Source organism: Centroberyx affinis, unplaced genomic scaffold, assembly GCF_046629955.1.
Source record: "Centroberyx affinis isolate AG114_WGS23_722 - 3 ecotype Tasmania unplaced genomic scaffold, CSIRO-AGI_Caff_v1 ptg000749l_1, whole genome shotgun sequence".
Classification (NCBI taxonomy): domain Eukaryota; kingdom Metazoa; phylum Chordata; class Actinopteri; order Beryciformes; family Berycidae; genus Centroberyx; species Centroberyx affinis.
In genome coordinates, this window is record NW_027279362.1 from 251,300 (window position 1) to 266,729 (window position 15,430).

The 15,430-nt window shown below is 44.5% G+C and overlaps 1 protein-coding gene across 1 annotated transcript; it reads left to right on the top strand.

Moving 5' to 3' along the window:
- Positions 1-17: 17 nt before the first annotated feature.
- On the top strand, positions 18-15,090 carry fntb (farnesyltransferase, CAAX box, subunit beta). Its single transcript, XM_071519912.1, has 12 exons — positions 18-214; positions 1,316-1,380; positions 3,756-3,828; positions 4,433-4,524; positions 6,225-6,371; positions 7,677-7,760; positions 8,593-8,679; positions 8,837-8,966; positions 12,333-12,465; positions 13,142-13,253; positions 13,575-13,689; positions 14,547-15,090. Exons 1-12 carry the CDS (start codon positions 116-118, stop codon positions 14,685-14,687), a joined length of 1,278 nt encoding a protein of 425 aa, XP_071376013.1. The 5' UTR covers positions 18-115; the 3' UTR covers positions 14,688-15,090.
- Positions 15,091-15,430: the final 340 nt, after the last annotated feature.

The following is a 15,430-nucleotide window of genomic DNA, read 5'->3' on the forward strand; positions in this document are numbered from 1 at the left end:
TCTACCGTCAGCAGGAAGTGAGCAGAGTCAAGTGAAAGTGAGCGAACTACCAAAATAAACTAATAGCACAATTTCAGTCACAGCATCACAACAAGGAACGGGACTTGTCGGCATCATGGAAAGTGTACCGGCGCCTCTCCGGTGCTTTAGGGAATGCCACTCTGCAGAACTGTTCGCAGACGACGGGGTGGAAACGGTGACTTCGGCAGAGCAGGTGAGCGGAGGCACAGATTAGCCTCGTTAGCTAATGTGGCTAATGCTAATGCTGCTGGGATTGATTGGCAGCTCTCTGACGCGGTTGAGGCGCGTCTGGAAATGTGTGAAACAAAGCAACTGTCACAAATGATATGATTTACCAAAGAAAGTGTGAGCCAACCCGTATATTAGTAAGAAGACCAGGGAATAGGCAAAATGTGGTTAGCATTAGCTCGCAGTGCGTTAGCCAGCCTAGCAAGCTTGAGCTTTGGCTATGTACCTTAATGAGATTAAGTTTGAATTAGCTAAGTACATAGTTGAGCCTCCTTACGACGAGGTCCATCATCAGTGATAACGTTAAATGAAAGATCCTGAGAGGTCATAAACACAGTTAAATATAGCCTTCAGGTCTTAAATACTGTCCCAGAGCTCTTCAAATTGTATGTTTTCACACAGTGCTACTCGTCTAGTGAGATATGAAGGTTTTCACTCCAAAACAATATATATCCATTTTGAAAAATGTTGCCACCTGACACTTCTTCACTTAATATTTAAAAAACGCAGATGACTTTATCCTCTAAATCAGAGCTGTTTTGCAAGCAAAGGTCTTAAAATGACTAAAACTGTAATAGTAAGCCATAACATGCTTTACATTTATGTTAAGTAGCATTTTGTAAGAGTAGGTGTGACTTTTTCAAATGGAAGAGATTTGTTTGGAACAAAAATCTTCAGATCGACCCAGTGACGCTGAATCGTAGGTTGATACATCGACTCTTTCTTCACTGTTCATGTTCAATTTTGTGGCAAAAATGTTCTTGAATTTACTCTAACCAACGATAAAAAGGTTTTAAAAAGCGTTACATTTATTTTGCTGAAACCTGTTGGCATCAAACCTGTCACATGTCCACGATCTAAGCATAATAACAAGCAACAGGGTCAGATTCCATAAAGTGTGCACTCTGTCATAAATTAGCCTGACTTTCTACTAATGATGACTAGCTGATAAAAGGCTGCTGTTTATAATGTTTCCTGACATTTTATTTTTAGCCCACCTCTGTCCTGTCTTTGTCTGATACGCCCTTTCTGTTTACGCTCTTCTCCTGTCATTCTTTTCAACTAGAAAAAAGTTGAACACAACATTGAAGAAGTCATCAGTGTTTACAAGCAAATACACAGCCTACCACAGTAAGTACCCAATGTTCAGAATGCTCTAGATATGGTTTTTAGGCCATAAGTCTCAGAAAGTCCCAGCACGTGATAAGATAACACAGACAGGTTAACATTGCCTCAAGTCCACTGTGGTCAACTTTGGCTCTGGTTCCCCTATGCTAGGTTTTAAATGATAAAATGACAGCTTCCATAGAGCGAGATAATCCATCACAGTAAACATGAAGCCATCATTTGGTTTGGTCAGACTTTCTGTTTTATCTGCATTCCTTGTGAGTGTTTCCATATCAGTGAGCGCATTTGGTTACGCTTTGCTCACACTGTCACCTGACACCCACAGGAAGGGATGGAAGTCTCTGCCAGGAAATAATTCCTCAAAAACATGCTGCCTTTGCCTACAAACTTTATTGTCACATCCATGTCTTCTTATTTAGGGCGTATTTGTTAGCTGGAACAGCAGTTCGTTTCAATCTAGGTTTGACACTGTAAAGTTGTATTTTAAAAACAAGTAAATGTTAAAAAATCGAATTACACACCGCATGCATTGTAAAATGATTGGGGCAAAGTAAACTAAATGTAGACATAAGTAAATGGGCTATAACTCTAAATGGCACTGGTATTCTCCTTTTTAAAGTGATGGCAAAGAGATGGTCAGTTCTGTATTGAAAACAAGAAGCATTTACAGCTTCATCAAATGTTGCATTGATATAAATCCAGCCTAAGGATATAACTAGCACATGACAGGCTGCTAGTTTTTAAGTTAAGAGTGTAGTATTTCTTTCAGTGAAAAATAGATTTGGAGACTGTTTTGCAGCGGGGCCTTGGATAAATATGATACATTTTTCTCCACTAGAGAGGTTTAACATCTTTGTCTGTGTAAAGGAGAATGAAAATCAACTTGCTTTATCACCACATACCAAATTTGAGTCCCGAAAATATTATGCATTCGCAAAGCCAAGGCGACAGATTGGTCGGATATTCTGTTATTGTGCTCTCTTAATAATGACCGTCTCTTCGTAGTACTCTCACGACGCTACACACATTTTCCCACCATTATGGCCCATTTCCATGAACCCCGCTCATTGGCTGTGGCCGTTATTTCATCACAAACACCCGCTGTTTGCCCGCGGAGACGGCTGCGCGGCGATGTATGATGGGCTGTTAAACCGCTCGCGTTGATCGGCCCACACACTTCGCTCCTGCCATCGGTTGCCATCAGTCTTCCGTTAATGGGTTGACTCATCCGTTTCCATGACAACGGCTCGGACCTGAATGTCAGCGGCGTCGCAGTCAAAGGGGAGACTGCTTCTTTTCAATCTATGGGACTGTAAGACACTTAAGGTTATCGGTCGCCAGAGGTCACGCTAGCAGTGGTGATCGTCTGCTTTCGGAGGGTCGGCTCCGTCTCAGGGTCAGAAAACATGTTCAGCACACTGGAGGCAAGTTGTAGATAAAAGGCGAGATGAAAGGGAGGCTGACAAGGTTTCTGCATGACACTGAAGCTGTTTCTGAGGTTAATTGCCCTCATCTCACACACAAGGCCTTGGTTCTTCTCTTGCCTGCTCGCTATAATACGCTGCTGTAGCGTTTTAATACCAATAGAAACACGAAGATATCAATTCTGTCTATTATACAAAGCATAGGAGAGTATTTTAGCGTGGCCACTGTTGTCTTCTTCAGGTGTGCTCTTTACTTGACTGAGATTATAGGTTTTGTTTACTTGCACACTAGTCTGCAGTCTGCCCTCCCCAAGTTGAATCCCTGCCTCATAAGCACAACAGAGGGTGGGCGGACCGACTTGGCTGCTCAGTGCCAGTCCTGTCCTGCCCTCTGGTTGTTAATGCGCTGCAGACCTGCCGCTGTGAAACCTCGGGCAGCGCTGCAACCAGCTGATCTGTGACTAACCCTGTGTAGGTAGAGTCTAATTACAGTACTCCTCGTTCTGCCGCGTGAAAAGGGCAGGCACCGAATGGGAACGGGTGGGCGGGCATGGAGGGTGGGAGGGAGTGTCAGCCCTTTGTGACTCATAGACTCACTTGTGTGCGAGGACTTGCAGATGCAGGCGAAAGTCGCGTTTCCATGGTGCATAGCAGAGAGATTACCAGGGACAGCTGATCATTTGAAATATAAAACAGTTTCATTTTGTGCTATCTGGACCCTTACAACTTGGTGTTACAGGTTATTTAGACTAGCAAGGACAAGCGTCACAGTGTCCCGCACTATCGATCAAGCTACTACAAAAGTGTTCTCCCAAAGGAGTTAATGTAACTTCCTCTATCACCTCTCTTTCACGTGCCTGTTCAAATTCTTATGTTTCCTTAAGACATTTTCTATTATATTCTAGCTGCTACATATTTTTACTGATCCCCCTGTCCTGTGTTTTGTCTCCCCAGGCCAACTTTGTTGCGGGACCACCACTACCAGTATCTCAAGAAGGGCTTACGTCATCTATCAGATGCTTATGAGGTACAGTGCTACACTTCCAGTAAACAATAAGCGCTTACTGAAACATCTGTGGTGGGCGGTGGCCATGTGACAACCCTAATGACACACACACAACTCGGTCCTTACCTCCAGACCAGGTTTCTATCTAAATTGAGATTACACACAGTTGCATCAGATCCTTTGTAAAAAAACAGTTAGTAGGCCACTTTAAATGGAAATGCCACTGAATTTAGTGGGGATATGCTGTATTGCAGTGTTGCAAAGAGTTTGCAATGGAAATTGGAAGCCGCATTATGATGTTATGTAACAAAAACTGCAGAAAAGTCATCACAACACTATTATTTGTATTGTAAAAACCAAAACACCATCATATATCAACCGACCATCCAAAATAAGAGAAATAGTGTGATGTGATATTTTGGCCATGTGCCTCAGCTCTATCATTTTGGCCTCTCCTCTGTCTGTCCAGCAGACTGTCTGTTTTCCCCTCTCTGTCTCTCTCTAACTGACCGGTCGCAACCTTCACATTCATTTCTATAATTGGTCATCTGATGCCCATCTGATCACGTGACACATTTGTATGAGCGTGCGGTGTGTGTGTCTGTCTGTCTGTCTGTGCATGTAGTGTCTGGATGCCAGCAGACCGTGGCTTTGCTACTGGATTCTTCACAGTCTGGAGTTGCTAGAGGAGCCCATTCCTGCTGCTGTCGCCTCAGAGTGAGTCACACACACACTCACACACACACTCACACACACTACCGCTAGTCTGCTAATAGAGGGCTACCACAGAACAAGCGTGCTGATGATATGCTGGCCACATAAAGCCTGTGCACTGCCATCCTGCCAACAACTTGATATAATTACTAGTGCATAGTACATATAATTACTAGCCCAGTGCAAATGCTGCTGCACTGCTAAAATGTTGATAGATAATGAATTGCAGCAGCTACACTCATACTGGCTTATTTCCACAACACCTAGAATGCTATTTATTAGTCCAATGCCACTGTAACAAAATGCCAAATAGGACTGTACAATATAATGTTGCAATTAAAAAAAAAAAAAGTGCCATATTTTTGCAGGCATAATTTCAAACAGTGCTACATTATTGCTAGCAAAATGTCGCTCATCTGATTAAATTATTGTCAATCGAGAGTAATACTCTCTTCAAGCCCCATAGCAAGTAGCCATGCCAGGCTGCCAACCCACTGGCAACAGCTTCTGCCTTCTCAGTCATTATTACTGTGAGGCATGCCAACACACCGGCTGGCACTGCCCAGCGCCAGCGTGAGGCACTTGCACACACACACTCACACACACACACACACACACACACACACACACACACACACACTCAAGCCCTGTTCAAGCATTTACAAAAATGCAGCCCTCAATAGATTGCTTTCTCTGTCCCTTGGAATGTGCACTGTTCTCCGATCAGTATCGGCGTGGGTTGGTCAAATTTAGGTTTCCCTTCTAACTCAACTGGCTAATCGCATCCTCACAGATCTGTGATTTCTCTCTGTGGCGGGGGTTAAGGGTACATTTGCGAAGGCTTCAAACTAGGGCAGCAGACTGTAGTATGGAGGGGAAGGCTGGATAGACAGGAAGCTGTGGTTCAGATGGTCTAGGTCTGTGCCACGTCAGCTAGAGGGAACTAGCCCACTGGTGCTCGCCTCACGGTCTGCTGGGTTCTGCAGGCCTCTGCACTGAAATGCAAAAATACAGCTCTGACGCTCTGGTGCGTCTGAAATGGTGTTGTTTGTTTATGTGTGCGTGTGTGTGATGTCTAAAAAAAGCAAGTACATAAGTGTGTCCAAGAAAGAGAGAGCGGTATTCAGAGATGCATCAGGGAAGGTTTGCTGTGAACGCACGCTCTCTTTTTCAGCAGCATCTCGCCTCACGCTGCAGTTACACACATTAACGCCTGGGAGCTGCTCGGTGTAACCTCTGGGTGCTGCTGATGGAAACTGAGCAGCTCCACCGGTAGTTGTTGAGGGAGGGGGGAGGGTTGCTTAAGTGATAAGCCACAAGAAGCCGTGGGCGAAATGTTCTTTAGTCCTCTATTCAGTCTATTCACATAATGAAGGACTTGATGTTGTTTTTGCAGTTGTGTTTGTGTATATCTATGTAGGCAAGATCTTGCATTTTTGATACCATTATCGAGCTCAGTATCTTGTCTTTGTTCAGGCACTAAATTCTCTTATTACTCTCTTAACCATAAGCTAATGAGGCTGGCATTACCTAACTCGCTACTGCAGCATTTGTTGACTGCTCCTATGTCATTATCGCTAGTTTAGTCACATATTACATACAGCCTCCCCCCTTTTTACCTTTACTTCTACCCAAATAGGTGTCTTTCTATCTGTCTAAACTCTGACAGTGTCATTTTCTTCCTCTTGGTCTCCCCTCCTCAGTGTGTGTCAGTTCCTGGCACACTGCCAGAGCTCGACAGGGGGTTTTGCCGGGGGACCAGGCCAGCACGCCCACCTAGCACCCACCTACGCCGCCGTCAACGCCCTCTGTATCATCGGCACAGAGGAGGCCTATAACGTCATAGACAGGTACAGTCACAGTCCGCGTAATTCTGTAATAGACCGAAGATTATCATACCTAGTGGTATGACAACACCACATCAAAGAGTACAGAAATGTCCCTATTGAAGCAGGCTACAGGCAGGCTAACCACTTCTTTTACTAGTTGTGATTATACCTTTTTAAAATTTAGATAATGGGATGCATCTTTTTATGTTTTAAAGCAAGATTTTAATGAGAAAATACACCCATGTTATCAGTCTAAATCGCAACCTGGGGCAGCAACAGAGAAGAGTGTCACATCCAACCTAATCAAGACTCCCATAGATTTGTCTTATTTGCCCAAATTAATTCCAGATGTTGTGTATGTACAATTCAAAGGACTATCTCTTGCTGCCACCTGGGGCCTCCAAAGTGCAAAGTTATCTAATGCAGCTTTAATGCTATCAACACTAGCTATTATCCAGTGTAGACCACAAATGTTCTTATTTACAGTACTGTGGATAGTACGATACTCCAGAATTTTTGGTTTTGAATCATAAGGGTCACAACCAAAATGGCATTTCAAATGCCAAGAGCAACCAATGTACAGGAATTTGTCATAACTTAATTACAAGATGTACACACAACACTGTATACAGTATGTTTCAAAAGTAGGTATACGATTTTTAATAATGAAAATGAAAACAAAGCAGTATAATTTTAGTCACTTTTAACTTATTTGGTCATTTTAACAAGATAATTCAACATTCAATAGTCCGTCAATAATCGGTGTACCTGGAAACAAGGACAAAATATTTAATAATACAGTGAGTAGTATAAATAATGTATATAAAAAGATATACCTATTTTTGAAACACCTGCTTTGGTATTGAAGTATCGTGCAGGGGATAGGGCACTGTACTGTAAAGGAGGACTAAAAACAAGGAGCTTTTCCCATCCCATTGATGTATTGATTTGTTGACACCCAGTTTCAGAATGTTCTTATTCACATTTACATTGATGTTGTTCTATTCTTTGCGATCTTGATCCCTGTTTCTTTTTGTGTAGCCCAGGTTTTGGTGACAGCAGGTGTTGACTTTGCATTAGTGCTTTATTACATTTGCACTACTTACACTCTCCCCCTCTTCCCTTCCATCCCTTCCCATCCCCCACTCCTTTTCTTCCCGTCCTCTCTCCTTCCTCCTCTACTGCCACATCTTCCCTCTCTGCCTCCCTCCTTCCCTCTCCTCATCCTCCTTGTTCCCTCTCCTGCTCCTGCTCCTCCTCCTCCTGTTCCCAACCATCCTCCCCTCCCCTCCCCTCCCTTCCTATGGCTATGTTGGCCTTCCCCAGGGAGAAGCTGTTAGACTTCCTATGGTCAGTGAAGCAGCCAGATGGGTCTTTTGTGATGCATGTAGGAGGGGAGGTGGATGTCAGGTAAGAGCCCAGGAGAGAACGTTCCCCCCACCCTCTATTCTCTCTTCTCTCGTTTCTCAGTTTCATTTCTCTTAATGTGTGACATCAATCAACAAATTTTGCTCAATGATTCTTCTTACTGTATAAATAGGGACATCTCTCTCTCTCTCCCTCTGTCTTTTGCGTCCTCGCTTGCCCCCCTTTGGTGTTTATAGCAAAGAGGAGAAATATCCACATATGTCACTCTGGCATAAGATTGCATTCATGTCATCTGAGTCACTGTGTGTGTTTGTGTGTGTGTGTGTGTGTGTGTGTGTGTCTCTGTGTGTGTGCTGGCTGTTCTCTCTTTGAATGTGGTGAGTTTATTAGGGTGCTTTGAGGTATCCTCCTCTGTTCTGTTTCAACAAAGGACATTAAAAGTCAAAGTTTCTCTCTCATTCTGAAAGGAGACTTATCTATTCTCAACCGTTTGATGTTCAGCCGTCACTATGTATTATTTAAACTCCAGGCTTCTGAGACTTTATGGGCAAACCTGAACCAGTGTATCTCCATGCACAGTGGCTATCTAGGTACTAGATAGCCAGACTACTAGACTAGACTACTATGCCTGGTAAGTTATTAATTCTTAAAGCTTTGCAGAGACAGACAAATATGTAAAAGCCGACATGTCTAACAGTATGACAGCCTAACAGAAATACAGAGTAGATGTTTCTATTTGGGTCAGTGGCAGTCCAAAAACACATGGTTTGGAAGGGTATGTGTATGCGTGGGATGAATGGATGCCCCGTTTTTTCCTGCTCAGCCTCAGTCTCTCCGTCTGGATCTACATCAGCCTGTGTTTCTTCTTTCATAGGAGCGCGTACTGCGCAGCATCTGTAGCATCGCTCACAAACATCCTCACACCCAAACTGTTTGAGGACACACCTAGCTGGATCCTCAGGTACAGCGCCAAAACTGCTCCTTTTCATTGTGTTATTTATGCTAGACCATCTGTTTCCCCTATTTCTCTTTTCTCAGCTCCTGCTCTTCTGAACGAATGCAGAAGCCAGTAAATAGTTTTTTATTATGTGTTCGAATGGCTTTTCCTCTGCCTCCAGGTGTCAGAACTGGGAGGGTGGTCTTGGGGGAGTGCCGGGTCTGGAGGCCCACGGCGGCTACACGTTCTGCGGCACGGCTGCCCTCGTCATCCTGGGCAAGGAACACACGCTGGATCTCAAAGCCTTGCTGGTGAGCGGCCCCGTTACATGACATTTTCACAGTAAGCATGTTCTAATAGAGGCACATTTATTCAACAAAAAGAATTATTCAGATTACATAAAACACCCCATGCCCAGAATAACCGCTGGGCACTTCTTGGCTTGACTCCTAACAAGTGAAGAGATGCTATCAGTATCAGCAGTCAGAACAGAAACCTTGTTCTAAAGCAATATCCCTTTTATAGGCTGCTCCCCACTGTGAGCGGCCAAGCAATAACCCACAGCTATGATATAATCATAATAAAATGTTAGAACCCAAAGCGAGCTTTCATCAAGTAAAAAGACCGGTAATGTCTGGTGAAGACCCATTTTGGGTTGAAATGTTACAGAAGTCAAGCTTGGTGGGAGCGAGATTCTGTGTGTGGGACTCCTTCCTTTTTTAGGTTCCTTGGATGTGTATAAAGAAGTATTTTCTGTGTCTCATGACAGTACACCACTGACTAAGAGCTATTGATACCTTGACCATTTTTCATTTTAGTCGGTTATTTTCCCACCAGGCTCTTGGCATGTTTGAGGAGAACATCTCCATTAATTTTCCTACAATGGCTTGAGACCATTGTGATACTATGTTGTTCCCCGTAGGGAAATTCTCTTGTCGTTTGCCCCCTTCCAGGGAGGTCAGAGGTCAGTATCAGCTGCAGAGCAGCAGCCCTAGAGCTGCTAGGGATTCGGTGTCTTTGTTGAAGGACACTTCATCAAGGCGGATGCTTGCTGACACGGAGCTTGAACGTGGGTCATCCGGAAGAAGGACGGCCTCTAAGCACTAGGTCCAGCCTGCAGCATTGTTAGCATCTCTCACTGGAACCAAGCAGCACAGCTGGCACTCGGAGTTTCATTCAGGAATCCTAACAGTTATGGATGAGGAAAAATTGCCAATTAATACCGAAAATGTCAAGGGATTTCTGGAAGGGTTTGAGGCACTAGCCCAGCAAAAGCATTTAACTTCCCATCCTGCCACCATTCTTTAGCACCTATTCAAATTCTGTGCGGTAATAAAGGTAATTTTGCATGAGCCTGCTCTGAAAACCTGCTGTTAAAACCTTCATGTTAGCAGGCTGGTAGTGTCCCTCCCTCTTTCTACTGCCTCACAGCTCTGTAGTAATACCCACTCAACACGCGGCCAATGTCACAGGTTAACAGAGCGTGCCCTCTAAGGTATCCCATGTCACCATACACCCCCGGCGCATGGATTTCTGTCTCAGTGGGTTAACCATAGTGTCAGTGGAGCTGGAGGTGTCACCCGGGGTGAAGTCGGTCTCTGATAGTGCAGCAGGGATGTAAGGCGACACTGGTGGTTCACGTCAGAGGTCCAGAATATCACCAGCGGCAGATCTGCCTGCTCTGTCACCTCTGCACACCACTACACCACCAGTCCACAACAATGTGTCAAAGCAGCTGATGCTCAAAGTCCAGAATAAGGGACTATTGCAGGGATCATGCCCATTAATCTGATCTGTAGCCATCTCTCCAGACAAATGTATCAAATCAGTGAAACATGAAAAGAGTCTATGCCAGGCTGTGATTTTATTATGATTAAGGATCTGTCAAGAGTTTCTTCGCTCCTGTACACACTTGAAATTTTTGAGAACCATTTTGGTTCCTTAAAATTATGTGGTATTAAAAATGTTTTGAAAATGTATACTTGATATACTTGAACTGTAAGCATTGAGGAAAGATTCATATTAATGCCAACTCTCAGATTAAACTGACCTCTTTTTCTCTTCAACATTGCTATAGCTGCATTGTCAGTGACAACAATTAACATTCTAGTAATGGTTTTTGCTTCTTGGGAGCCTGTACAGTCAGTAGAAGACTGTGAAAACCACTGAAATGCAACGTTTCCAAAATGAAACCTCTAAAAATGTCACAAATGTTGTGTGTGTGCACAAAGCCTAAGAATGACAGTATACATAACCTCTGTTTCTATGCCAGATGTTTTTTAGAATGTGAGAAATCTCACCGATGTGGAGGATATTTCACATTACCTACCAATGCTTTAGGTGTAGAGAAGGGGCAGCAACACAGCGCCCAGAGTGCAGTCGGGCCAAACTCTTCCTATCATTGGCTCTGAGGCATCCAGTCAAATCACCTGAAAGCTGCGCTACACTCGGCAACAGTATGCATTAAGCATTTAAGAAGTAGATTACTGGTCGAGGACCAGTGTTCAGGTCACATGCCCTTTTAAACTTCCTTATTGCTTTAAGAGGAAACAGCTCTTGCGTGGCCTGCTTGCTCGCAGCACCGTGAAACACCAACAGACGGGGAGTTTGTGTTCCAAAATAGAGTACAAGCTGGAAAGCCACAACTCGCAACACCTGGTGAAGTAATCATTGAGTCATTGGTATTGATCAACAACCCTATAAACCTCCTGCAGATAGATCACTGTCATTTTGTACTGTGGGGCAGAAAAATTCTATGTACTGCACCTTTAATCCTTATCATTTTACACTCTGTTGTTGCAGAAAACTAAATATGAAGACGTTAACATGGCTAAGAAAAAGAAAGAATATACATTTAGATTTGACCTAAAATTACATGCTTTGAATTGGAATATAGAGATTTCTGCATGCAGCTACACTGCAGAAACTGGTTCTTGTCTGTACGAGGGAGTTAATCCCACTCCGGCCCTCTGACTGGAGCTCTATGAGAGCCCCAGCTCCTTAATGAATCACTCAGCTGCAGTGGAGCCTCCAGCCTTCACTGACCTTCTCCTCCCCGTTAAACTCCTCATCCTTCTTCACTGGAGCGCTGACTTTCCCCACTGCCTCTCCAGCCTTCCTGGCTGAAATGAATCCACGGGCTCGAGTTAATAAGCCAGACACCGTCCGCCCTCCTATGAGACAGACCGGACCCCAGCTGGTATTAAACCCCAATTCCATAATTACTCAATCCGCGCCGCACCGACTGGAAAGGCACCAATTAACGGTTTCCATGGCAACAATATTGCAAATTCTTCTCCGTTTTGTGAATGTTAATACGCCCCTTTCCTTCTGTACCTCTGGTCCCGTGTGACCCCCCCTGTGGGATTTCAGCAAAGGAAATTCTGTCAGCGGCGGTCGTGAGGGTTGTGTGTGATCAAAGTCGCAGCGATTAGGAGTTGAGCGTAAAGCTTCTTTAAAGGTTCCAAAGGATGCTCAAGTGTTAAAAATCCTAAATGAATTCTCTCACTCGAGTAAGCCTCCATGCCGCATACATATTCTTGGGATTGGTTACCACAGAGGAGAGAGAGTATTTCGATAATTATGCACAATGAAGGAACAGCGATGTGTTCGTGTGCTACCGTGATGACTGAGTGTGTTGGTGGTGTTTAACCTGTGTTCCTCCCCTGTCCCCTCAGCGGTGGGTGGTCAGCAGACAGATGCGCTTCGAGGGAGGCTTCCAGGGCCGCTGCAACAAACTGGTGGACGGCTGCTACTCCTTCTGGCAGGCCGGGCTCCTGCCGCTGCTGCACAGAGCCTTCTTCAAAGAAGGTACTTACCTGTGATTGTAGCGCTGCCCCCCCCCCCCCCCCCCCCCCCCCCCCCCGAGGGTTTTCTTCTTCTTCTTTTTTTTGTCCACCGAAAATATTGAGAAGGCTTTCAACAAATCATTGCAATTTTAACAAAATAAGTGGTCTACTCAAAGCACTTCATCAAGCAGATCAGCACTGCTTTGTCCTTTTTGTTTGATCAATTCAATCAATTGCACTTTTCCCCACAAACAAGCAGAGGAAAAACGCCACCATTTGGCCTGGGAGTTTTCCATAAAGCCGCCACAAAATCAACCACAAAATGCAGTTTTGGTCGCAATTATCGTTGTGGGTCCCATTTGTTGTAATGCACCACATTTTCAGAATACTATATACTAATACAATGGCTGTTTCAGTGGTTAAGCACTTTCCCCTCGCAGCAAGAAGGACCTGGATTTGATCTTCAGTCCTTTCTGTGTGGGGTTTGCATGTTTTACATCTAAAGAAAAAAGGGAAATGGATTTGGATCCTCAAGGGAGTTAATTTCCTGCACCACTAAAAGAAAGCGCAGTGGCAATAGGTGTACGCTGGGATAGGTTCCAGCCCTGCAACTCCGACTAGGATCAAGTGAATCTACTGAATAATGTTTTTATACACGTGTCTATGGCTGGTGTTGCGACTGAACTGTGGTTGTGCAGGGGAGTCGGAGCTGAGTCGGCAGAGGTGGATGTTTGAGCAGCAGGCCTTGCAGGAGTACATCCTCCTGTGCTGTCAGAACCCAGCAGGAGGCCTTCTGGATAAGCCTGGCAAGTCAGTACCGCGCCATCTGGCCACACACACCATGACACACACAAAGGCTGGCACCAATGCATACGTTCTTCCACACACTGAATTGTGATTTGTGCGGTTTTACTCGTGATTGTATGCCTCTGGACTACAAGCTTTACGTTTGTGATCAATTAAATACAAAATTCCTCATATAAAGGCTAGTAAACACAACACTGATGGTCCAACAGAACCGTTCAATGTTTAGCCCAGTGTGTGTTTAACAGATTTAGTGTAGGGTCCACTGCTGAAGCGGTGTTGCCGAAGGTTGTGAAACGTCTTCTTTTTTGTCTTCCCGCGCCACAGATCCAGAGATTTTTACCACACTTGTTACTGCCTGAGCGGACTCTCCATAGCACAGCATTTCGGGAACGTGGACCTCCATCACGAGCTGATCCTCGGCAAGGAGGAGAACAGACTGGTGAGGCCCCAGCAGGGCGGAGGGAGGGAGGGAGGGAGGGAGGGAGGGAGGGAATGGATGAGTGAGGGCAGAGAAATGGATTAGTAGAAGAAGAGTAAAATTTGAGACCCAGGTGACGGCTGAAGATGTCTCCAGTGTTATAATGTCAACCATTTCCCATCAGGGTCAGATGTTTTGATTGTTAACAGAACACCATGCAAGGCTTCACTGGTGATGTGAACAGAGTATCTGCAGGTCCTTAAAAAGTCAGAATATTTCTACATTAAGCGATCTAAATTTAAGGCCTTAAAAAGTAATAAAATGTCTTTAATAGGGGTTTATTATTAGAGGTTTTAATTTTTTCAGCATGTAATGGTTTCTGAAACCTGAAGATAGCCTGTACCTCCACACTGTGTTAGAAATATACAGGTGACATTGTATTGTATTTTGTATAACTGGTTAAAAAGTAGTATTTTTTTCATACAGTATAGATGTGTTGAGTCTTCTCTACCAGGCCAGTTTCATGCCTCAGAAATCAATGGAGAGTCTCCATGGACGGGGGAGGGGGGAATATAGTGTACTATTAAGATTAGTCCATTGTAAGTGAAACTGAAACTATAATTGCACCCACATCAGATTAGATTAGATGGAACTGTGAGGAAGTTGGGTCATTGCAGCAACAAATGTTAGTATATGACAAAGAAAAAAGTAGATTATATATAAAAATAGAACAAATAAGCGGAACACAGCCAAAAATTACAACACTAGAACATATAATGTAAATGTAAATGAATGAAAAACAATGACAGAACAAGCAAAATTAAGTCAGTACTATGGTACAATGACTGTGTTGATTCTCTTCTCGTTCTCGTGTCTAGGCACCCACCCATCCGGTTTACAACATTTGCCCAGAGAAGGTAGCTCAGGCCCTGCAACACTTTCACCAGCTGCCTGTCCCCGGGGCCTCCGGACCATCAGGCTCCGCCGCCCCCTCCGACTCCGCCGACCACGAGTCCTAGGCCTCTCCGGAGACGTCACCATGTGAGCCGGCCAACTCTGGGGACACGGGACTCCAACCAGCAAACGGGCGGTCAGGTCTAGATGTTGGGACAAAGCCCCGGAACCGGTGGGACGGTTCGACCCTCAGCAGACAGGAGGGCTGGGGCTGTAGAGGGGGGGGGTTGCCTGAATAAAGGTCGACAGTTGTGTGTAGGAAGCTTCGCGTTCGGCTGAATTTTTGCTCGCAATGCCTAGTGTTTTGTCAAGGTCATTCTCTGAAGTAAGTAAATGAAACTGTAACAGGCTTCAGTCTAAGCAGAATTAATAATAAACTTTATTTATATAGCACTTTTCAAAACGGTGTTATAAAATGTTTCATGAATTATGCAATAAAAGCTGATTAAAACAATGTTGCTTAATAAAGCGGGAAGATACAATGGGTAAAAAATGACTAATTTTGCCAGCCTAAGCTCCTTTTAGATGAAGCGTTCCAAAGGTCAAACCAGACGGCATTGACCTGGTCAGCTGTGGTCCTCACACTGAGGAAAAGCCAGCAGGACCCGGCCTCAGGCTGCAGGTACTAGCAGAGGGTTAAAAGGTCTAAAGTCGCAGGGAGCCAGACCCTGCCTTGTGACTGGTATTGCAGGTATGGAAATTTTACTAGTCTGCACGCCCTTCGCTAGTAGGTCAGTAAAATAGCTTTCTCTAGCCTCAATTTGAATGGAGACTGCAGCCAAGTAACCCTGGTGAGCTAGTGGCAAAG

Bases quoted from the DNA above. Each gene is read 5' to 3' on its own strand.
- fntb (XM_071519912.1), top strand. From the start codon at position 116: ATGGAAAGTGTACCGGCGCCTCTCCGGTGCTTTAGGGAATGCCACTCT. The intron at 4,525-6,224 runs GTGAGTCACACA...TCCCCTCCTCAG, and splicing joins CCTGCTGCTGTCGCCTCAGA to TGTGTGTCAGTTCCTGGCAC. The intron at 7,761-8,592 runs GTAAGAGCCCAG...CTTCTTTCATAG, and splicing joins GGAGGGGAGGTGGATGTCAG to GAGCGCGTACTGCGCAGCAT.